We start from the raw sequence: 22,178 nt of genomic DNA, 5'->3' as shown, positions 1-22,178 counted from the left end.
TCTGTCTCACTCTCTCGCGAGAAACCGTCGGGAACATATGGCTGACGCAACAGATCACATCAAACTGCATCGATTAATCGATGGATGCTGGATGGTTGATGCGCTCGCGGGTGTTCTTCATGCAAGTGCAGTGTCATGGATAATATCGGATGTAATCATTGGTATGTCGTCAAAGTAGATGGATGAACGATGGTGGTGCAAATGGGCTGGTTTGTGGGGAGTTGGGGAAGTCTGGGTCATGGGGAGGGGAGGGGGGGGGGAGGCTCAATGATTATTCTGCAATTGACCTCGTCCAATACCGGCAATGGGTTGAACAGGCCGTTTTGCCATTGTCCCTCGGCACTAACTTTGTTGGCTTTGCGGACCAACGGACGACGAGGCGAAGAGGAGAGCGAGGAGAGCAAGGAGAAGAAGACAGTCAGGAAGGGATAGCCACCACCACCGCTCGCACAAACAAGAGCTAGTCGGAGAGAGACAAAGAGAACTACACGTCCACGCAAGAATACCCATCTGGTGATATATATGCTTGCAGTACGGAGACAGACGGAGGCCTGAGGGGGAGGGAGGGGGGGGGAGCGACGAGAGGGGGAGAGAGGGCACTGGGACGCGGGCAGCTCCACCCGCTGCAGCAGCGGAGGGGGGGGGGGGTACCACACCCGCGCATGCTCACTCACTCACTCACATGCTATGTTGTGTGATGTTGGTTGCTACGATAGGCTCGGGGCTCGCGGACGCCGCGGAGCAGGGGGGGGGCAACAACGACGGTGGTGACGCAGGATTCGGTGCGGACGCTGCGGACGAGGAGCAAGGGGACGGGCCAGACGCTCGATGCGCGGGCACCCAAGGCAGCGGTTATTGGGGTGAACGACCTGCAGCGGATCCGGGCCAAGGCCAAGGCAGATGCGGCGTCGCGCGGATCAACGCCGCGTGGACGCGGGTCGGGCGTTGCCCGGTGACGCCCGAGGACCGCAAGGAGCGAATGCGCCGTATCGATGCGGCCAAGAAGAAGCGTGACCCTCACCGTCACACAGTGTCCAAGGAGCGGGCGCTAGAGGAGGCATTCGTTCGGGCGATGGCTCAGGCGCAGCTCGACGAGGAGATGGACGAGGTCAAGGCCATGAACGCCCTGGTCCGCCACGCCAAGACGGTGACCATCCGCGACGCGCAGCTCGAGGAGAAGCAGCGCCGCAAGAAGATCAACGCCGAGCGCGAGGCGCGTATTGCCGAGGAGATGGAGAAGCTCCGGCTGGAGAAGATTGAGACGTACAAGCAGCGCGATATCGCCCGCCGCAAGGAGCAGCGCGAGTCGGCGCAGGTCATCCGCATGCAGATTGCCGAGCGCGAGGAGGAGCGGTTCAAGAACCTTGCCCGCATTGAGGCCGAGCGCCAGGTTCTCCTCGCGCAGATGGCTGAGATGAAGGAGGAGGAGCGAGTGGCGCTCGAGCAAAAGCTCGCTGTCCAGCACGAGATGCGCCTCGAGATCGACGCCGCCAACAAGGAGCTGGCCAAAAAGCGCGATATCGAGGCCGAGCGCGAGCGGCAGGATGACCTGCGCATCCTGGCGTACGTCCAGGAAAAGGCCCGTCGCGAGGAGGCGTACCAGGCTGAAGTCGCCAAGATCAAGGCCCAGAAGGCCCGCGAAGTCGCCCGCGTCCGCGGTCAGCAGCAGCGCATCATCGACAAGCAGGCTGCCCGCGACGAGCTCCTCGCCCGCCGCGCCGCCGAGCAGTACGAGCGCGACTGGCGGCGCAAGGAGGCCGAGGAAGCCCGCCGCAAGAAGCGCATGGAGGACGAGCTCAAGGCCGCGCGCGAGGAGCAGCTCATGCACAAGGAGCGCCTCATCGCCGCACAGGCCGCACAGGACCGCCAGGAGTTTGAGCGCGTCGTCCAAGTCCAAAAGTCCATCCAGGAGGACGAGGAGCGCCGCCGCACCGAGGAGGCTGAGCGCGTTCGTAACTACCGCAACGAGGTCCGCCGCCAGATGCTCCAGCGCGACGAGGCCAAGAAGCGCGAGCGCCGTGCCATCCGCGAGGAGGGTCGCCATGACGATCTCGAGGAAGAGCTGCGCATCCGCAAGCTCGAGGCCATCCGCGACCGCAAGCTTGCCGAGCTCCGCGCCGCCGGAGTGCCGGAAAAGTATTGTGTCGAGCTCGCCAGCATGCCGCTCTCCTCAAAGTCGGCCAGCAAGCCTTGGGCCTGAGCAAGCTCGTTGCCGTTGACCTTGTCGTTGTCCCGCCCCTGGTTGGCTGCAAAGCCAGGCTACTACGCCAGCACAGGACAAGCACGACACCATGATCACCACCATGATTGATGATACTGTGGATAAACCCCGACACATACTCTCAAACACAACTTGTCTGACAGTTGCCGGCCGGCAAGCCGCCCACCTGCCAGCCGGCCAGCCACCGCCGCTTGCCACTGACCGACCAGTTTTGGCGCGAAAAACTGGCGGACCAGCCACACAACTCCACACCACCACCACCACCACCCACCACCACCACCACCACCACCACCACCACCACCACCACCATCATCATCATCTTTTTATCCTCACCGCCATGAGCGACAACGCCCACATGCTGTATGACGGCGAGGTGCCTCTGTGCATCCGTGCGCCCGGGCGGGAGGAAAAGTACGTGGCTGTCCGGGCCACCCTCTCCCTCCACACCCGTCCATCTGCTCTGGAGAACAAAGAACTGCGACTGCGGCTGACAGAAGGCTCGGACCCATACTTTCTGTACTTTCTCCATGTCCATGAAGCCGCCTTTCAAAACCTTCGTGCCGAGCAAGGCCTCCTCGTTGACTTTGCAACCTTTCCCTCGGACCTGGTTCGCCTCTTTGACGCCGTCAGAGCTTCGCTCTCGTCCTCGCCTGCCTCGCTTTCCACCTCATCGGATGCCTCGCCTCGTTGCGCAGGTGCTTCGAGTGTTGGTCCTGCTGGGCCAGCAAGCCATGGCGGCTCACAGGGCAAGTTCCTCGTCTTTCTCGACGTCGGTCCACCCGGCTCGTCGGTCGGCGAGCTCTCGATTGTCGAGACCAACCCGCTGCGCTTTCTCTCGCATTTGACGCTCAAGCTCCGCCTTGGTGATGATGAGCATGTCAAGGCGTATCTGGCGGAGCAGCTGGCCCTGACTCGCGAGTCGGAGGCCCAGCTGACGTACGAGCTCGACGAGACGTCGTCTCGGCTCGAGGCCCAGGTGGCGGAGCTGGAAGCTGACCGAGCGGCCCTGGCCGAGAAGCTTGCCGTTGCATCGTCTCAGGCTGCCGAGCAGGTTGCCAGTGTGAAGCTGCTCGCCCAGCGTGACGCCACATCGGCAGCCGCCGCTGCCTCCCGCGCCCTCGACAAGGTCCGCTCCGAGATGACCGCCAAGCTCGACGCCGAACGCCGCGAGGCCGCCAAGGCCGCTGCCGCCGCCGCCCGCGAGCTTGCTGACGCCCGCTCTCGCATGGACACGCTTGTCGACGCCAACACCCGCCTCGAGGCTCAAGTAGAGAGCCTCGCCGACAAGCTTGGTGCGTCCAACGCCGAGCTCGAGGAGACCAAGGCGGCGCTGGCGGCGATCCGCGGGCAGAACGTCGACCTTGACTCGACCAAGCACGCCCAGCTGCTTTCGATCAACGAAGCCAAGCTTCGCATTGCCGCTCTCGAGCAGCAGGTGGCCGACAAGGACGCGCTTGTGGCCAAGACCGAGTCGCTTCTCGTCGAGGCGTCGGCGGCGCGCGCCCAGCACGACGAGACACTCGCGCTGTACAAGGCAACCAACACCAAGCTCGAGGCCAAGGTGGCGGCTGCAGCAGCAGAGATCAACAAGGGCAACGATATCATCCGCAAGCTGCAATCGGACATTCTTGCCCTCAAGTCCAAGATCAAGATGAAGAACGCCATTTCGGTCCAACAGGAGGCTGCGCTCGCTGATGCCCAGGCTGCGGCGGGCAAGGCCGAGCGAACCATTGCTGACCTGCACTCGCAACTCGGCGAGAAGGACGCGGTCCTCGCGCGCGTGACCGATGATAACGCCTCGCTCAAGGAGGCTCTCACCGCGTCACGTAATCAGCTCGAGTCGAACGAGAACCTCATCAAGTTCCTCAACCAGCAGATGAACAACTCGCTGACGGCATCGCGCAACCCATTTGCCGTCGGTGAGGCCTCGGGCTCATATGCCGTTCTCCCGCATGGCCCGCTGGCAGATCCCAAGAAGCCCGAGGCCGTGGTGGCCCCGGCGTCGGAGCCGCCGGCCACCGTCGCAGGCTCGGCGTACTCGCTGCGCCCGTCGTACTTTGCCGGCAAGGCCGCGGCCGAGTCGCTCACCCACAGCGAGAACACCCACGCCGGCCGCGACGCCAACCGCACCCCGCTCTCGGCGCTTCCTCTCCCAACCCAGGGCCGCTCACCGGCGCCCATCTTCTCGCAGTCCAAGCCGCGGTTTGCCGCCACCGGCCCAGGCGTCGTCACATACAAGCCGCGCTCCGGAGCGGCTGCGACCGCCGAGGCCTCAACATGATAAAGCACGCTGCCAAGCTTCAAACCACGAGACATCCGCTCTCCACTCTTGGTCTTTATTCCTTGTCTCTAAAAGTCCTCAACCTGTGCTTCAAGCGCCTCACTCACTAGCGCGTCCATCTCGGCCACAAGGGCACCGATGGCGTCGGCCGGAATGATCAGGATGTGGCCAACAACGTCAACGACGGCGTCGAGGGTCAGCTTGCCCTCAACCGAGTCGTCCAGAACCTCAAAATCGTACCGCGCCGTCGCATGCTTGAAGTACAGTTCCTCCTCCACGTAGAACGGCTGGATGTCGCCAGTCGTGGACGGCTTCTTGCGCTTGGCCCGCGGCGCGTCCGGATCCAGCGTCGCCGCCGCAGTCCGGGTCCGGTACGAGCGGGTGAGCAGGATGTAGTTGTCAAAGCCAAACTCGGGCTCCTCAAGCGAGACCTCGGCGAGCTCCTGGAAGAGCGAGGCGTGGAGAGGAGTAGCAAGCTGATCAGGCGCGTTGGGCAGCCGATAGTTAAGAATAAGGCCGGCCGGCATCTCGGTGTTGTCCAGCACCTTGTGCAGCGTCTTGTTGCCCGCGTTAGCGCCTATCGCCTTTCGCTTCAGGTACGCCTTGATCGACTCGAGGCCCGGCACACCGTCCTGGTGAAGGTTAACCGCCGAGATGTAGCCCACAACCTGCCCGTTGGCCTTGACCACCGACCCAATTCCGTGCTGCGCGCACACCAGATCGGCCACAGAACCAGCGTCGTACTCTTCTGCCTCGATGTAGTGAGCCAGCGAGAGCTTGACTGCCCAAAAGTCTCCGGCCGAAGGATCGCAAAAGTCAAAGTCGACGTCGACAATGTCGAGCTGTGATGCGCGGCACCGCCAGTCCCAGCCATCATCATGCCATCATGACAACCACAACCACAATCATAACCAGCAGAAGCAACCGCACCCAACCCAGGCATTCAAACAACCATCAGCATCACCATCATCACCATAAGTCCATCGCCATGAGCTCCCCCCCCCCCTCCTTTCCCTCCCTTTCCCCCCCGATCCCCTCCCCGTCTCCAAACCGTTCGCTCGGCTCGGATCTCCAGGGGGGATCCAATCCTCTCCCTCTGCCCGGCTTCCCCCTCTTCCCGTCGCCCTTCCCGAAGCAGGCCACCATGGATGAATGAGGTGGATGGTGATAGTTATTTAACTGGTGCTTACCTCCTCAGAGCCAGAGTCAGAGCCAGACTCGGCTCCCGAGTCAGAGTCTTCGACCTTGCGCTTGCGGCTCTCAGATGTGGTGGCAGACATTGGAGCAAAGGAGAGTGGGGTGGGCTGGGTGGAAAACGCGGCCGGCGGCCACCGCTTCGCCGGCGCTACTGTGCGCACACGTGGTTTGGGCCACCATCTCACCGCAAAACAGAGCCAACAGCGCAGCGAGTGGAAGAGCCGTAGAAATGAAAGAGAATGTTTGTTGTGAGAGAAAAGTTAAGAGTGTTCGGCTTCATGCGCGCATGTACGCGCGAGGTGCATCATCAAAAACGATCAGGCTTGGGGTGCGGCAGGCTTGGCCGCCGGCTTGGGCGCTGGAGCTGGCGGCGGCGGCAAAGGAGGGCCGGGCATCGGAGCAGCAGCCGGTGATGCCATCGCTGAAGGCGGCAGCGGCGGTCCAGGGTTGATCATCGGCGACGGCGTGGGCTTCGGCGGGCCGGCAGACGGATTGGGCGGGCCAGCAGCCGCCGGCGCAGTCACTTCGCGCGGCGGAAGCGCCGGTGCCATCACACGCCCGCCCGGTCCCACAGCTCCCACTCCCGGTGCCGCCGGCGCATCACGTCCACTGCCAATCTGTGGCACTGCAAAGTCGTCGTCATCCTGCACGCCGGCTTGCGACACAAAGATCGACTCGGACGGATGGAGCACCGACGACCCGACAACAGACGTCGTCATCATCGACGACGAGCTCATGCCACCTTGCGACGACCCACCATACCCGCCATCGCCACATGCCATGTAACGCACGCTCTGGTCCTCGTCCTCATGGATCGCCAACGTCGACATCTCAAAGTCGTCCTGCATCTCCAGTACTTCCATGATGTCCTCCGCCTCACGCACCATGAGATTGCGCGACTCCACGAGTACGCCATAGACAATGACCAGCACGTTGGCCGCAAGTCCGCCGAGGACCAGCGTGTCGCGGAGCCGGTTCGAGTCGACAGTCCCGCCAAACAGGACAACGCACGACGTCAGCAGAGCCCCCATCGAAAGCCGGTTGTGGAACGGCTTGAGGTATGGCATCCAGTGCGAGACAACGCAGAGCGAGACAACAAGCACAAGCGCCGCCATGATCGCCTCCTGCACCGGCGTGCCAAACGTCACCACCGCTGCAACCACAAGGAGCTTGCGGACCATGATCGTGATCTCAAAGTAGTACAGCTTCTCGCGGAAGCGTGCCACGAGGAATCCGTAGCGGAGAATAAAGTTGAGCTCGTCCAGGCTCTGCTTGCGCTTGTACAGCAGGCCGAACGTGAACATCGGGATCCCCAGCGCGTACACTGCACCGCCGGCAAGCGCCAACCAGAACAGGCTCCAGTACCGCGAGTCAAAGCAAGCAACAGACGGCGCAGACGCCAAGACATACTCGGATGAGCCCGGTGCACGGCGCTTGCACTCGAAGAACCGCAGGACAGACGCAGTCAGAGGCAGGTAGCAGAAAATGAATAGCTGGAAGAACGTCCGCATCACAGCTTGCCGCAGCGCCGCAGGCGTCAGCAGACTCTCAGACAACAGCCGCCCGATCCGGAACTTGGTCGCCAGCGACCGCGGCAGCTTACCACCGGCGTCGTAGAACCCGTCGCCGCCAGGGAAGTACGACGGGTGCTTCTCGGACCACTTGGCGCCAATCGTCTTGGTGAACAGCCTGTACGCCAGCCCGAGCCCAAACACAACAGCAAGCATCAGCACCATAAAAATCGGCAGCAGCAGCATCATCACCCACTTGACCAACCACGGGTCACCCACGCTGAACGAGCACTCGGGCGAGGTGAGCTCGATGTTGAGGTTGGCAATCGAAAGGATGTTGAAGAACTGCTCCGCCACAGGGTGCCAACGCAGCTCAATCTCTCCATACATCGCCGAGATCTGCAGCGAGTTGAAACCGATCATAAACGCCGCTGCCGTGTACATCCGGTTGTGCGACTCGCGCGTGTTGAGGTACACCAGCGCCGCCACAAACAGCAGCAGCAAAAACGCAATGCCAGCCGCAACAAGCGCCGCCTGCGCCTTGTTGCACTTGTAACACTTGGTCCCCAGCCGGTAGTAGCCCGAGGTGCAGTCAGTGCACGACGGCCCCTTGTATCCCAACGCGCACCGCCCGGCACCCACACACGCCGACGGCTGTGGGCACGACACAAACTCGTCACCCACCTGGTGGTACCCGGGATCCGCAATCGGCCGCGCGTTGCCGCCTGCGCACGATGCGCCTACAGGACACGCGTCGCACTGCCGCTTGCTCGGATCAGCGCCCACCACAGCCAGGTTCTCAAAGTATCCACGCACACACGTGCAGTTGCCGATCGATCCTGACGACGACGGCGACGTCATAAAGTCCGGGCACAACAAGCACTCGCGCCCGTCGGGCGCAGAGTACGAGTCTTTCTCGCACGGAACGCATGGGCCCGTGATCTGAAGCGCCTGCTTGCCAGGCTCGCAAATTGCACGCACCTGGACCAGCCACGGCGAGTCGGCAATGGCCAGCCCGTCAAGCGTCACAGAGAGTGTCAGCAGCCCGCCGATCGGCACCGAGTACTCGTACACGTAGCCCGTCGTCGGTCCCGACTCGCCCGCCAGATACACAATCGGAACGTCACCCTCGGTAAAGCCGGCGCCCTTGAGCGTCGCCACGTACGGCGTTGTCGCCGGGTTGCTCGCCATCGGCACCACGTTACCGTGCTGGTCGTGCGGGAAGACCGCAAACCGGACAACTTCGTTCTGCGAGAACAAATCGTCGTCGGTCACAACAATGCCGAGCCCGCGGCCAGTCGCCACCGTCGTTGGCGCTGCAGGAACGCCAGCCTCGACAACCAGAGTGTACGGCGAGTCGCCAATAACAACGCCGTTGAGCACAATGTTAAGAGAGTACGAGGCCTTCACCTTGGGCGTAAGCTCAATAAAGAACCGGCTGAGTGCCTCGTTCCACACTGCGGCCGGTGCCACTGATGGCGCGCTGATCGACACCGCTGTCGACGTAAAGAGAACAGCCACCACGTCCTGCGAGTTCGACACCGTGTCGTTCAACGACGTCCGCGGCTCGATCTCGATCCGCCAGCCCGGGCCGTCGGCCGAAACCGTGACATGCTTCTCCGAGTACACCAGCGAGAGCGCTGGGTCTGTCGACGAGCAGAACGGGTCAACACCGATCCAGTTTCCGTCCGACCCACACAACAGATACTCAGAGCCAAACAGCGTGAACGCCGGCGCGCACGTGAACGGGCCACACCACTCGTTGATGCGGTTCTTGCACGCCGGCACAGGCGCAAATCCGTCGGCCGGCGACGACCTCACCGCGCAGTAGTTGTCAAATGGAACACAGCTGGCCGGCGTCCCGGTCCACATTGGGCCAACAGCGCAGGAAAGCGCCGATGATCCGGTGTTGGTGTACCCCGCATTGCACGAGTACTCGCACTGTGCGCCCAAGAACCTCGGGCAAGCATTCTGCGTCCCATTCCCGGGCGCACTTGGGCCAACCGGGCAGTAGTCACCATCAACCACGCACGACGGCGCGGTCCCCGACCACACGCCTACGGCCGGACCGCTGACCTGGCAAGTTCGCTCGGCCGATCCGGACAGCGCGTAGCCGGGATTGCAGGTGAACGTCCCGCAGACCTCATCAATCTCGCCGGTGCACGACGGGTTGCTGCCGTCGGCCAGCGGCGGGTGTGCCGGGCAGTAGTTGGCGCTCTTGACGCACGTCCCGAACGACGTCGACCACGTAGGTCCGGCCGAGCACGTGATCGTTCCGGTTCCAGACACCTCGTATCCGTTGTCGCACGTGTAACTGCAGCTGCCGCCGATCGACGTGATGCACGTTCCGAGCGCACCGTTGGCCGGTGCCGGCGGCGGCGTGCAATAATTCGGTTCGATGCTGCACGAGACAGCCGTGCCTGACCACATCCCTGCCCAGGTCCGTTGTCGATGCAGCTGCGCGTCGCGTCGCCTGCCAGATTGTAGCCGGCGTTGCAGCTCGCAGGCCCGCAGGAGCTTCCCAGCATGCCTGTGCAGCCTGGAATCACTCCATTCGACGGCTGCGGCAGCGCGCCACAGTACCCAGCATACGTCGCACAATCGCTAAACACGCCCGACCACGCCGGACCGGCCTCGCAAGTCACCGACGTCAGCCCGCCTGTCGAGTATCCGTTCGAGCACGACGCGGTGCACGACGACCCAATCGAGAGCGGGCACGATCCAATCGCCCCATTGGCCGGCGCCGCAGGCGTCGTGCAGTAAGCCGGGTCGATCGCGCACGTCAGCGTCGTCCCGCTCCACGTCCCACTCACCGCGTTGTTGGCGTTGCATGTCCGCGTCGCCGTCCCCGAAGGGTTGTACCCGGCATTGCAGCTCGCCGGCCCGCACGACGTCCCGATCTGGCCCGTGCACCCGGTCCCCGCCACGCCGTTGGCCGGCGCCGACTCGACCGGACAGTACCCGCTCGTCTTGACGCACGTGCCAAACGAGCCCGACCAGGTCGGTCCCGACTGGCAGGTGATCGTCGTCGTGCCGGACGTCTCGTACCCGTTGCCACACGTGTACGTGCAGCTCCCGCCGATGGAGCGCGTGCACGCTCCCAGCACACCGTTGCTCGGCGTACTCGGAAGCGTACAGTAGTTGGTGATGAGCGCACAGCTTGTCGCCGTGCCACTCCAGGTTCCCGCACTCACCCCAGCGTCCTCGCATGTCCGCGACGCCGAGCCAGAGATCGAGTACCCTGCATTGCAGGTGACCGGACCACAGATCGAGCCGAGCTGGCCGGAGCACGCGCCGCGGTTGCCGTTGGCCGGGATCGTCAGCGCCGGACAGTAGTTGTTGGTGAGAGAGCACATCCCGAGGCTACCGGCCCAGGATCTGTCTGGCTGGCACGTGTACCGGTCTCCGCCGCTGTTGGTGTAGCCGTTGTTGCACTTGTAGATGCACTCGCCAAACTGGGCAGCCGAGCAAGTGTCGATGAAAAAGTTGGCCGGCGGCGCCGGTGCCGTACTACAGTGCGCGTTGTCGATCGAGCACGTCGGCGTCGTGCCGGACCACACCCCCGATGCAGCAGAGTTGGCCATGCACGTCCGCGACGTCGAGCCCGCAGTCACGATGTAGCCCGAGTTGCACGTGTACGGCGACGCCACCTGGCCGAGCGCCCGCGAGTACGACGAAGGATCCTGGCCGTTGGTCGGGTTGGTCAGTGCCGGGCAGTAGTTGGTCTTGGACGTGCACGACGAAGGGCTCCCGGACCACGCACCGCCCGAGTTGCAGGTGACGGTCATCGAGCCTGACGGCTCATACCCATTGTTGCACCCGTAGGTGCAAGACGCGCCGATCGAGTATCCACACGAGCCGGCGTTGCCGTTGGCCGGGGTCGCGGGGCGAGCCCCACAGTAAGACGTGTCGAGAACGCACGTCGGCGTTGTCGATGACCACGTCCCGTCAGATTGGCACGTCCGCGACGCCGAGCCGGAGAGATCGTAGCCTGCATTGCAGGTGTACGGGGAGGCGACAGAGGTGATCGTCCGCGAATACGAGGCCGGAGCATTACCGTTCGTCGGTGCCGTGAGCGCGGGACAGTAGTCGGCTGTCGGGTTGCAGGCAGCAGGCGATCCGGACCACGCGCCGTTGGACTGGCAGGTGATGGTCATGCCGCCGCCGGGATTGTACCCGGTGTTGCAAGAGTACGAGCAAGTGCCACCAACCGTTCGCGAGCATGAGCCCTGGACGCCGTTGGACGGAGCAGCCGGCGGTGACGGACAATAGTCAGGAATGGGAGAGCACGACGCGGCCGACCCGCCCCACGCCGCGTTCGACTGGCACGCCCGCGACATCGATCCGCTCAGCTGGTACCCGCTGTTGCATTGGAAGTTGCCACACGACTCGCCGACCGAGCGCTTGGAGGTGCACGAGGTCGTGATGATGCCGTTGGCCGGTGCGGTCAGGAGCGGGCAGTAGTTGGTGATGAGTCCGCACGACGCTGCCGAGCCGGACCACGACGGTCCCACGTTGCACGTCCGCGACGCATCGCCAGAGCGGCTGTAGCCACCGTTGCACTGGAACGTCCCACATGACTCGCCGATGGAGCGCTGCGCAGAGCACGAGCCCGAAGTGATGTAGCCGTTGGATGGGGCCGTGAGGAGTGAGCAGTAGTTGGTGATCTTGACGCACGATGCGGCCGAGCCGGACCACGACGGTCCGGCGTTGCAAGTCCGCGACGCCGACCCGGACAGTTGGTATCCGGAGTTACACTGAAAAGTGCCACAGACCTCGTTGATCGAGCGCTGGCTGGAGCATGAGGCGGTGAGGATGCCGTTGGACGGCGCAGTAAGGAGAGTGCAGTAGTTGGTGATTTTGGTGCAGGTATCCGTAGGCGTGTTCCACTCGCCATTGGTGTTGCAGTACCGCGAATAGGTACCAGTGTAACCGGCAGAGCAGCCGACGTTGTGAGTTGAGCCGGCGTTGGTCGTCTGCCACGGCCCGGTCGCGGCGCAGGTGAGCTGGCGAGTCCAGATGGAGATGGAGACGGCGGTTTCTGCAATGTTGACAGTCCACGATCCAAAAGAGCGGGTGGCAACCTTGCGCTCCGGCGCCGCGCCGACATCACCATAGGCGTCTGAATCTAGCCTGGCTTCAGACGAATGATCAGGGGCAAACTCAATATGAATAGGGCCTGAGCTGCCGGGGCCCGACGGCCCTGACGACGACGACTCGGCATAGCCATAGACTCGGACAGCCACACCAAACGAGGCCGAGTTGAGTGCCGAGCGAATCTGCGATGGAGAGCCTGTCATGCCCCAGGTGTCAGTCGACGAGCCGGCTGTCTTTGTACTAGTCGAGCCTAGCAGCGAGTTGAGCGTCTTGACACCGGCACCCTGGACGATGGTGCCAGAGGTGGTGCGGAGTGAAAAGTCCTTGAACCAGGCCGACGAGAAGCCGTTGATGGACCGCGTGCAAAGAGCCGAGACTGAGATGCCGTCGACAGCATGGCCGAGAGGGACGTTGATGCCAAAGCCAGTGAAGATGCGGTAGTTGGACGTCCGCGAGTCGCCGCAGCAGTCTACGTCACCGACCGAGTTTCCGCTCCAGGAGGCAGTTCCAATACCGTAAGTGACGGACGACGACGACGACGTAGATGGAGCCGCATGGACCATGGCCAAAATGCTGGCCACTACCAGCACAAGCCGGAGAAGGCCGTGCAGAGTGTGACAGGTCATGTGCCGACGTGGGAATCGAGGTGTGCAAAAAGCAGCAAAGAGAGAGGAATTTTTTGCGCCAACCGCAGAGGAAGCGATCGTTTTCGTGGAACACAAAGTGGCACGCAGGGGGAGGAGGGGTGTACGCTTGGGCTGGTGAGCGTGAAGTTGTAGATTGGAAGAGTGTATGGGTGGGGGTGGGGGGTGAAGGGGAGAGGACGGGGGTTGTCCTTCCGTTTCTTTGCCACAAAGTGAGAGGGAGAGAGGAATGACTGTTGAACAACTGCGGGGCTGCAGCTGTGAGGGACGGCCGTGCTGGAGTTGTCGTCTCCAGCTCTTGATGTAGCTCTCTCTGTCGACACGGCTCACACACTAATGGTTAGTTGGTTGGTTGGTGTCACTCTATTCCTGGGTGCCAGGTGGCGCAAGTTGGCTATTTTTTTTGTACTTGAGATGAGAAGGCCGACAAGACAGCTGATGAGGGTGAAGAGGGGGAAAATGTTATGATGGTTGTAGAGAGTGAAGAGGGCCAAAACGACTAGTACGGCTTCGGCGGGGGAAAAGGTGCGGCCGAGGTGCCAGACGGCTTAGGCGCCGGGATGGGCGGGCCGGCATGGGCCGAGGGCTTGGGTCGGGAAGGCTTGGGCGGGCCATGGCCGACGGGCGGTGGCGGCAGGGCGGCCTTGGGCGGTGGCAGCGGCGCCACCAGACCACCAGGGCCCACCACCGGCTGGTTAGTGGAAGACGGCGGCGGCGGAAGCGAGCCTCCGGGCGGGACGCCAGCGACCATCGACGGTGTCGGTGGCGGGAGAGCCGCGGCAGGGGCGGGGGGCGGTGGTGGCGGGGCCGGGGCCGGTGGCGGCGGCATCGCCGGCATCGCCGGTGCGACCGGCGAGACCGGCGACGGCGGGCCCGGCGGGAGGATGACTGGTGGAGCCGTGTCACACTCGAGAGCGAACGAGGGGAAGATCGACTCCGACGGGTGGAGTGCCGACGACGAGACCATTGAGGCGGTGACCATCGAGGTGTTGTCATCGGTGCTTGACGAGACGACGATTGAGTCGGCCGGCTTGGCCATGCCGCCGGCTGGCGGCTTGCCATTGCCGTCATCCGTCGGGACCATGTAATGCATGGAAGTGTCCTCGTCCTCGTTGATGGTGAACGTGCCCATCTCGAAAGTGTCCTGCAGCTCGAGGACCTCAACCATGTCCTCGGCCTCGCGGATGATGAGGTTCTTGGTCTCCACCACAATACCGTAGACGATAACAAAGATGTTGGCGCCGAGGCCGCCGAGAACCAGCGTGTCGCGGAGACCGTTCGAGTCGACGGTTCCGCCGATGAGCACAATGCACGAAGTGAAGAGAGCAGACATCGCGAGGCGGTTGTGGAACGGTTTGAGATACGGCGTGGCGTGGGCGACAAAGCCGAACGAAATAACAAGAACGAGCGCTGCCATAACAGCCTCCTGAACTGGCGAGCCAAAGGCGACGACCGCACCGACAACAAGCAACTTGCGGATCATAATTGTGATCTCAAAGTAGTACAGCTTCTCGCGGAAGCGCGCCACGAGGAATCCGTAGCGGAGCATGAAGTTGACCTCGGCCATCTGCCGCTTGCGGAAGTAGAGGAGGAGGTAGGTGAAGAGCGGGATACCGAGCGCGTAAACGATCGAGCCGGCAATGGCCATCCAGAACAGACTCCAGTACGTGGCGTCGTAGCATTCGACTGACGGCGCGGTGGCGAGGACGTACTCGGACGAGCCCGGCGCGCGGCGCTCGCACTCAAAGTACCGCAGGACCACTGCGGTCAACGGCAGATAGCAGAAGATGAACAGCTGGAAGAACGTCCGCACAACAGCTTGCCGCAGCGCCGCAGGCGTCAACGGTGCCTCGGACATCAGACGCCCAATCCGGAACTTGATCAGCGTTGACCGCGACGCCTTGCCGCCGGCGTCAAAGAAGTTTTCGGCGCCAGGGAAGTACGACGGGTGCCTGTCCGCCCACTTGGCACCGTACGTCCGTGCAAACAGCCGGTAGAGGAGGCCAAGCACAAAAGTAACGCCAAGAAGGAAGACCATGAAGATCGGCAGCATGAGCATGAGCACCCACTTGATCAACCACGGATCACCGAAAAAGTCGACAGAGCACTCGGGCGAGGTGAGCTCGATGTTGAGGTTGGCCAGTGAGAGGATGTTGAAGAACTGCTCCGCCACAGGGTGCCAACGCAGATCGATCTCTCCATACATCGCCGAGATCTGCAGCGAGTTGAAACCGATCATAAACGCCGCTGCCGTGTACATCCGGTTGTGCGACTCGCGCGTGTTGAGGTACACCAGCGCCGCCACAAACAGCAGCAGCAAAAACGCAATGCCAGTCGCGATGAAAGCCGCCTGTGCCTTGTTGCACTTGTAGCAGCGGTCCCCAAGCCGGTAGTAGCCCGAGACGCAGTCAGTGCACGACGCGCCCTTGTAGCCCCGTGCGCACTGTCCAGCACCAAGGCACGCCGACGGCTGTGGGCACGACACAAACTCGTCACCCACCTGGTGGTACCCGGGATCCGCAATCGGCCGCGCGTTGCCGCCTGCGCACGATGCGCCCACAGGACACGCGTCGCACTGCCGCTTGCTCGGATCAGCGCCCACCACAGCCAGGTTCTCAAAGTATCCACGCACACACGTGCAGTTGCCGATCGATCCTGACGACGACGGCGACGTCATAAAGTCCGGGCACAACAAGCACTCGCGCCCGTCGGGCGCAGAGTACGAGTCTTTCTCGCACGGAACGCATGGGCCCGTGATCTGAAGCGCCTGCTTGCCAGGCTCGCAAATTGCACGCACCTGGACCAGCCACGGCGAGTCGGCAATGGCCAGCCCGTCAAGCGTCACAGACAGTGTCAGCAGCCCGCCGATCGGCACCGAGTACTCGTACACGTAGCCCGTCGTCGGTCCCGACTCGCCCGCCAGATACACAATCGGGACGTCACCCTCGGCAAAGCCGGCGCCCTTGAGCGTCGCCACGTACGGCGTTGTCGCCGGGTTGCTCGCCATTGGCACCACGTTACCGTGCTGGTCGTGCGGGAAGACCGCAAACCGGACAACTTCGTTCTGCGGGAACAAATCGTCGTCGGTCACAACAATGCCGAGCCCGCGGCCAGTAGCAAAGGTCGTCGGCGCTGCAGGAACGCCGGCCTCGACAACCAGAGTGTACGGCGAGGCACCGATGACAACGCCGTTGAGCAGGATGTTGAGCGAGTAGGTAGCAACCACTTGCGGGGTAAGCTCGATAAGGAAGCGCGACTTTGCGGCGCTCCACACCGCTGCTGGTGCCACCGACGGCGCCTCGACCGATGGTGGCGTCGACGCCAGGAGGACCGACGGAAAGTCCTGCGATTCGGCAAGAGTGTCGTTCGATGCAGTCCGCGGCTCGATCTCAATCCGCCAGCCTGGACCGTCGGCCGAGACCGTGATGAACTGCGCCGAGTAGACAAGCGACTTGGAAACGTCGGTCGACGAGCAAAACGGCTCGTCGCCAATCCAGTCGCCGTCAGGCCCGCATGTCCGATCCTTCTCGCCAAAAATGGCGAAAGGCGGATTGCAAGTGAAGGTGCCACACACCTCGTTGATGCGGTTGTTGCACACCGGCGCGTTACCATACTCGATGGAAGTTTTCGGCGGACAGTAGTCATTGTACGGCACGCAGTTGGGGGAAGCGCCCAACCAGGTCTTGCCAGACGTGCAGGTCAGCGAGGACGAGCCGGTATTGGTGTATCCTGCGTTGCAAGAGTACTCGCACGTTCCACCAAGGTACCGTGCGCACGAGCCCTTGACTCCGTTGGCGGGCGGTGCCGGGCCGCTAGGACAGTAGTCGTTGTCGACTTGGCACGATGGCGCGGTGCCGGACCAAATCCCCGTGATGGGGCCATTGTTCAAGCACGTCCGTTCTGCCGAGCCAACAATGTCAAAGCCGGAATTGCAGGTGAACGTCCCGCAGACCTCATCAATCTCGCCGGTGCACGACGGGTTGCTGCCGTCGGCCAGCGGCGGGTGCGCCGGGCAGTAGTTGGCGCTCTTGACGCACGTCCCGAACGACGTCGACCACGTAGGTCCGGCCGAGCACGTGATCGTTCCGGTTCCAGACACCTCGTATCCGTTGTCGCACGTGTAACTGCAGCTGCCGCCGATCGACGTGATGCACGTTCCGAGCGCACCGTTGGCCGGTGCCGGCGGCGGCGTGCAATGGTTCGGTTCGATGTTGCACGAGACCGAGGTGCCGGTCCAACTGCCAAACCCAGGTCCGTTGTCGATGCAGTTACGCGTCGCGTCGCCCGCCAGATTGTAGCCGGCGTTGCAGCTCGCAGCCCCGCAGGAGCTTCCCAGCATGCCTGTGCAGCCTGGAATCACTCCATTCGACGGCTGCGGCAGCGCGCCACAGTACCCAGCATACTTCGAGCAGGCACCGAACACGCCCGACCACGCCGGACCGGCCTCGCAAGTCACCGACGTCAGCCCGCCTGTCGAGTATCCGTTCGAGCACGACGCGGTGCACGACGACCCAATCGAGAGCGGGCACGATCCAATCGCCCCATTGGCCGGCGCCGCAGGCGTCGTGCAGTAAGCCGGGTCGATCGCGCACGTCAGCGTCGTCCCGCTCCACGTCCCACTCACCGCGTTGTTGGCGTTGCACGTCCGCGTCGCCGTCCCCGAAGGGTTGTACCCGGCATTGCAGCTCGCCGGTCCGCACAACGTCCCGATCTGGCCCGTGCACCCGGTCCCCGCCACGCCGTTGGCCGGCGCCGACTCGACCGGACAGTACCCGCTCGTCTTGACGCACGTGCCAAACGAGCCCGACCAGGTCGGTCCCGACTGGCAGGTGATCGTCGTCGTGCCGGACGTCTCGTACCCGTTGCCACACGTGTACGTGCAGCTCCCGCCGATGGAGCGCGTGCACGCTCCCAGCACGCCGTTGCTCGGCGTACTCGGAAGCGTACAGTAGTTGGTGATGAGCGCACAGCTTGTCGCCGTGCCACTCCAGATTCCCGCACTCACCCCAGCGTCTTCGCATGTCCGCGACGCCGAGCCAGAGATCGAGTACCCTGCATTGCAGGTGACCGGGCCACAGATCGAGCCGAGCTGGCCGGAGCACGCGCCGCGGTTGCTGTTGGCCGGGATCGTCAGCGCCGGACAGTAGTTGTTGGTAAGAGAGCACGTCCCGAGGCTACCGCCCCAGGATGTGTCCGGCTGGCACGTGTACCGGTCTCCGCCGCTGCGGGTGTAGCCGTTGTTGCACTTGTAGATGCACTCGCCAAACTGGGCAGCCGAGCAAGTGTCGATGAAAAAGTTGGGCGGCGGCGCCGGCGCCGTACTGCAGTGCGCGTTGTCGATCGAGCACGTCGGCGTCGTGCCGGACCACACCCCCGATGCAGCAGAGTTGGCCATGCACGTCCGCGACGTCGAGCCCGCAGTCACGATGTAGCCCGAGTTGCACGTGTACGGCGACGCCACCGCGCCGAGCACCCGCGAGTACGACGAAGGATCCTGGCCGTTGGTTGGGTTGGTCAGTGCCGGGCAGTAGTTGGTCTTGAGCCCACACGACGCCGGGCTCCCGGACCACGCACCGCCCGAGTTGCAGGTGACGGTCATCGAGCCTGTCGGCTCATACCCATTGTTGCACCCGTAGGTGCACGACGCGCCGATCGAGTATCCACACGAGCCAGCGTTGCCGTTGGCCGGGGTCGCGGGGCGAGCCCCACAGTATGACGTGTCGAGAACGCACGTCGGCGTTGTCGACGACCACGTCCCGTCAGATTGGCACGTCCGCGACGCCGAGCCGGAGAGATCGTAGCCTGCATTGCAGGTGTACGGGGAGGCGACAGAGGTGATCGTCCGCGAATACGAGGCCGGAGCATTACCGTTCGTCGGTGCCGTGAGCGCGGGACAGTAGTCGGCTGTCGGGTTGCAGGCAGCAGGCGATCCGGACCACGCACCGTTGGACTGGCAGGTGATGGTCATGCCGCCGCCGGGATTGTACCCGGTGTTGCAAGAGTACGAGCAAGTGCCACCAACCGTCCGCGAGCATGAGCCCTGGACGCCGTTGGACGGAGCAGCCGGCGGTGGCGGACAATAGTCAGGAATGGGAGAGCACGACGCGGCTGACCCGCCCCACGCCGCGTTCGACTGGCACGTCCGCGACATCGATCCGCTCAGCTGGTACCCGCCGTTGCATTGGAAGTTGCCGCACGACTCCCCGACCGAGCGCTTGGAGGTGCACGAGGTCGTGATGATTCCGTTGGCCGGTGCGGTCAGGAGCGGGCAGTAGTTGGTGATGAGTCCGCACGACGCTGTCGAGCCGGACCACGACGGTCCCGCGTTGCACGTCCGCGACGCATCGCCAGAGCGGCTGTAGCCACCGTTGCACTGGAACGTTCCACATGACTCGCCGATAGAGCGCTGCGCAGAGCACGAGCCCGATGTGATGTAGCCGTTGGATGGGGCCGTGAGGAGTGAGCAGTAGTTGGTGATCTTGACGCACGATGCGGCCGAGCCAGACCACGACGGTCCGGCGTTGCAAGTCCGCGACGCCGACCCGGACAGTTGGTACCCAGAGTTACACTGAAAAGTGCCACAGACCTCGCCAAGCGAGCGCTTGCTGGAGCATGAGGCGGTGAGGATGCCGTTGGACGGCGCAGTAAGGAGTGAGCAGTAGTTGGTGACAAGCGTGCACCCGTTGGACTCGGACTGCCACGATCCTGATGTCGTGCAGTACCGGGTCCGCGAGCCGGTGTAACCGCTTGAGCAGCCAAGAGTGGCGGTCGAACCGGCGTTGGTTGTCGGCCACGGCCCGGTCGCGCCGCAGGTGAGCTGATGGGTCCAGACCTTGATAGTCACGTCACCGTTGTAGACGTCGACGCGCCAGGTTCCTACAGTGGGCGCACGGGTGGAAACGCGGCGAGATCCATCACTATCGCCCCCGGTAGGCGCGAGCGGAATCTGGCCAGACGAGCTTGATGCCTCGGCGAATCCGGTGGCACGGACGGCGACACCAAACGTACCCGAATTGAGAGCAGAGCGGATCGAAGACGCCGAACCAGAGAGGCCCCATGTGTCGGTTGAAGAACCTTTGGAGATGGTGCCACTGGAAAAGTAACTAGATCCGGTCTTGGCATTGCTGGAGAGAATGACCGAGCCGGACGTGGTTCGGAGCGTGATGTCCTTGTTAACGCAGGCCGAGAAACCAGTGGTCGAAGAGATGTACTCGTACGAGACCTGGATGCCGTCAACGGCATGACCACTCGGGATGTTGAGGTTGAAGCCGTAGAAGATACGATACTGCGAATGCTGGCTGGCGCCGCAGCAGTGGGCACCCTGGGCGCGGTTTCCCGACCAGGGTGCGCCGTTGTGCGAACCGTAGAAAGTGGACGAAGTGGCCGTCTTGGTGATAATGGCTGCCGAGGCTGAGGCTGCAAGCAGCAGACAGGCAACAGCTGCAAACACCGTACTTTGGTACATTGTTCGCATTCTGAACATGTGGGGCACCATGAGGGTGGCAGGGAGAAGGAGGCCGGGCGGCTGGTGGTGAGAGATGGAGAGGGGAAAAGGGTCAAAAAAAGGGGTCGGCTACGCCAAAACAGCAACCGACCACGTGGGTGGGTGGTGGAGCGGGCAGGAAAGAGGCACAGAGGAGGAGGCACGTACTTGGAACAAGCAAAACAAAGCTTTAAACGCGTATACACACGTATAGCCCTGTTTCGGTGTGAGAAGACGAGTGAATGCCGGTGTAGGGGGGGAAGGTTGCCTCGGGGGTCAGCGGCTACAAATATTGGACGTTTGCGGCAAAAGGCGGAGGAGACGAAGAACTGGAAGACGACCGACCCAACCAACAAAAATGTCACGTGGTTTGGGTGGACTGGAGTGACTATTTTTTGCGACTTGGAAGCGGTACTCCTCAGCGCCCCTCCCCCGCAACTCGCAGGTGGCAATGGCCGGTGCGAGTGATCCGGCCTCGTTGGCCATCCATCACATCCAGCTCGGGGCAGGCGTCCACGCGCCGGCTATCTCTCTTGCACTCTCTTGCTCTCTTGCACGGTCAACCTCTCTCACATTCTCTACACGAGTCAGGCGAGGGAAGAACAAGAACTTGGCTGTGTTTCAGGACATTGTCTTCTGTGTGGTAAAGTTTGCTTTTGTGTGTGCGGTTGATATGACGGACAGCTCGCGGAGCTCGGGCTCGCGGCGGCGGTATCACGGAGACCCCAACAACCAGGCATGGACCAAGGACGAGTCGACGTACGGAAAGCGACTGATGAAGTCGATGGGATGGGAGGCTGGAACTGGGCTTGGACGAACCGGAAACGGACGGACAAGCCACATCGCGGTGACCAAGAAGGGCGACAAGAAGGGTATTGGGGCGTCGCTGGCGTCGGAGAACTGGCTGGCAAACGCCGACGCTTTCTCATCGATCCTGGCCAAGCTCAACGCCAAGCACGCACTAGACAAGGTCAAGGACGGGGAGGCCGATGATGAGCCACCGCGGGTCTTTGTGCCCAAGGCCAAGGTCAAGAAGACTGCTGCCCAGCGTGCTGCTGATCGCCGGGCGGGCTCCAAGAAGATCTTCTACTCCAAGTTTGTCTCGTCCAAGGACGTCAACTCGTACGCTGACGAGGATCTGTCGGCCATCTTTGGCCGCCCGGCCTCATCGTCGGGCGCGTCGTCGCCATCAGCCACGCCGACGCCGGCGGCCACATCCTCGCCCAAGCCAGAGCTTCATGCCGATGCCTCATCCATCCCTACTCACACGGCCTCGGTCTCGATGGAGGACTACTTTAAGCAGGCAATGGCTGCCAAGGGTGCCACTCTCCAGGCTGCAGGCCGCCAGCCGACTGTCGACTCGTTTGTCCCGCCGGAGCCGGTCTACCGCCACAAGCGCGGCGAGGCCAAGCGCAAGCGCGGCAAGGCCAAGCCCGAGGCCTCGCCCGCCGCCGATGATGTCCCGGCGAGCAAGCGTGCCCGTGGGTTTGAGGCGGCCACTGAGGCTGGGGCCGACACGGATGATGAGGAGAAGGACGAGGCAAAGGGGAAGGAGAAAGGGAAGGGGAAGAAGAAGGGGAAGGCCAAGGCCAAGGACAAGGCCAAGAGCAAGGACAAGGCCAAGAGCAAGGACAAGTCAAAGTCAAAGAGCAAGGACAAGTCAAAGTCAAAGTCAAAGTCCAAGTCCAAGGCCAAGTCGAAGTCGTCAAAACACGACGAATGATAGAGGAGGATGGCTGTAACG

At 62.8% G+C, this 22,178-nt stretch overlaps 5 protein-coding genes across 5 annotated transcripts; 2 read left to right on the top strand and 3 right to left on the bottom strand.

Annotated features, from left to right (window-relative positions):
• Positions 1 to 241: 241 nt before the first annotated feature.
• Positions 242 to 2,342, top strand: AMSG_05462 (flagellar associated protein). The gene is made up of 2 exons (XM_013902420.1): positions 242 to 531; positions 717 to 2,342. The coding sequence occupies exon 2, from the start codon at positions 980 to 982 to the stop codon at positions 2,198 to 2,200; it is 1,221 nt and encodes a 406-aa protein (XP_013757874.1). The 5' UTR covers positions 242 to 531; positions 717 to 979; the 3' UTR covers positions 2,201 to 2,342.
• A 2,228-nt stretch (positions 2,343 to 4,570) lies between these two features.
• On the bottom strand, positions 4,571 to 5,782 carry AMSG_05460 (BCP1 protein; the record flags this gene model as incomplete). Its single annotated transcript, XM_013902419.1, has 2 exons — positions 4,571 to 5,344; positions 5,693 to 5,782. The coding sequence occupies 2 exons, from the start codon at positions 5,780 to 5,782 to the stop codon at positions 4,571 to 4,573; spliced, it is 864 nt and encodes a 287-aa protein (XP_013757873.1).
• A 234-nt stretch (positions 5,783 to 6,016) lies between these two features.
• On the bottom strand, positions 6,017 to 13,180 carry AMSG_05459 (uncharacterized protein; the record flags this gene model as incomplete). Its single annotated transcript, XM_013902418.1, has 2 exons — positions 9,623 to 13,180; positions 6,017 to 9,524 (listed from the first exon to the last, which is right to left on the bottom strand). Exons 1-2 carry the CDS (start codon positions 12,931 to 12,933, stop codon positions 6,017 to 6,019), a joined length of 6,819 nt encoding a protein of 2,272 aa, XP_013757872.1. The 5' UTR covers positions 12,934 to 13,180.
• A 167-nt stretch (positions 13,181 to 13,347) lies between these two features.
• AMSG_05458 (uncharacterized protein) lies at positions 13,348 to 20,669 on the bottom strand. Its single transcript, XM_013902417.1, has 2 exons — positions 20,603 to 20,669; positions 13,348 to 20,426 (listed from the first exon to the last, which is right to left on the bottom strand). Exon 2 carries the CDS (start codon positions 20,423 to 20,425, stop codon positions 13,451 to 13,453), a length of 6,975 nt encoding a protein of 2,324 aa, XP_013757871.1. The 5' UTR covers position 20,426; positions 20,603 to 20,669; the 3' UTR covers positions 13,348 to 13,450.
• Positions 20,670 to 21,107: 438 nt separating this feature from the next.
• AMSG_05457 (Pin2-interacting protein X1) lies at positions 21,108 to 22,157 on the top strand (the record flags this gene model as incomplete). The annotated part of the gene is made up of 1 exon (XM_013902416.1): positions 21,108 to 22,157. One exon carries the CDS (start codon positions 21,108 to 21,110, stop codon positions 22,155 to 22,157), a length of 1,050 nt encoding a protein of 349 aa, XP_013757870.1.
• Between the last annotated feature and the right edge of the window lie 21 nt (positions 22,158 to 22,178).

Source organism: Thecamonas trahens, assembly GCF_000142905.1.
Source record: "Thecamonas trahens ATCC 50062 unplaced genomic scaffold supercont1.23, whole genome shotgun sequence".
Lineage (NCBI taxonomy): Eukaryota > Apusomonadida > Apusomonadidae > Thecamonas > Thecamonas trahens.
Note: the sequence above shows the minus strand (reverse complement) of the source record. Positions and strands in the feature narration are given on the sequence as shown.

Bases quoted from the DNA above. Each gene is read 5' to 3' on its own strand.
- AMSG_05462 (XM_013902420.1), top strand. From the start codon at position 980: ATGCGCCGTATCGATGCGGCCAAGAAGAAGCGTGACCCTCACCGTCAC.
- AMSG_05458 (XM_013902417.1), bottom strand. From the start codon at position 20,425: ATGCGAACAATGTACCAAAGTACGGTGTTTGCAGCTGTTGCCTGTCTG.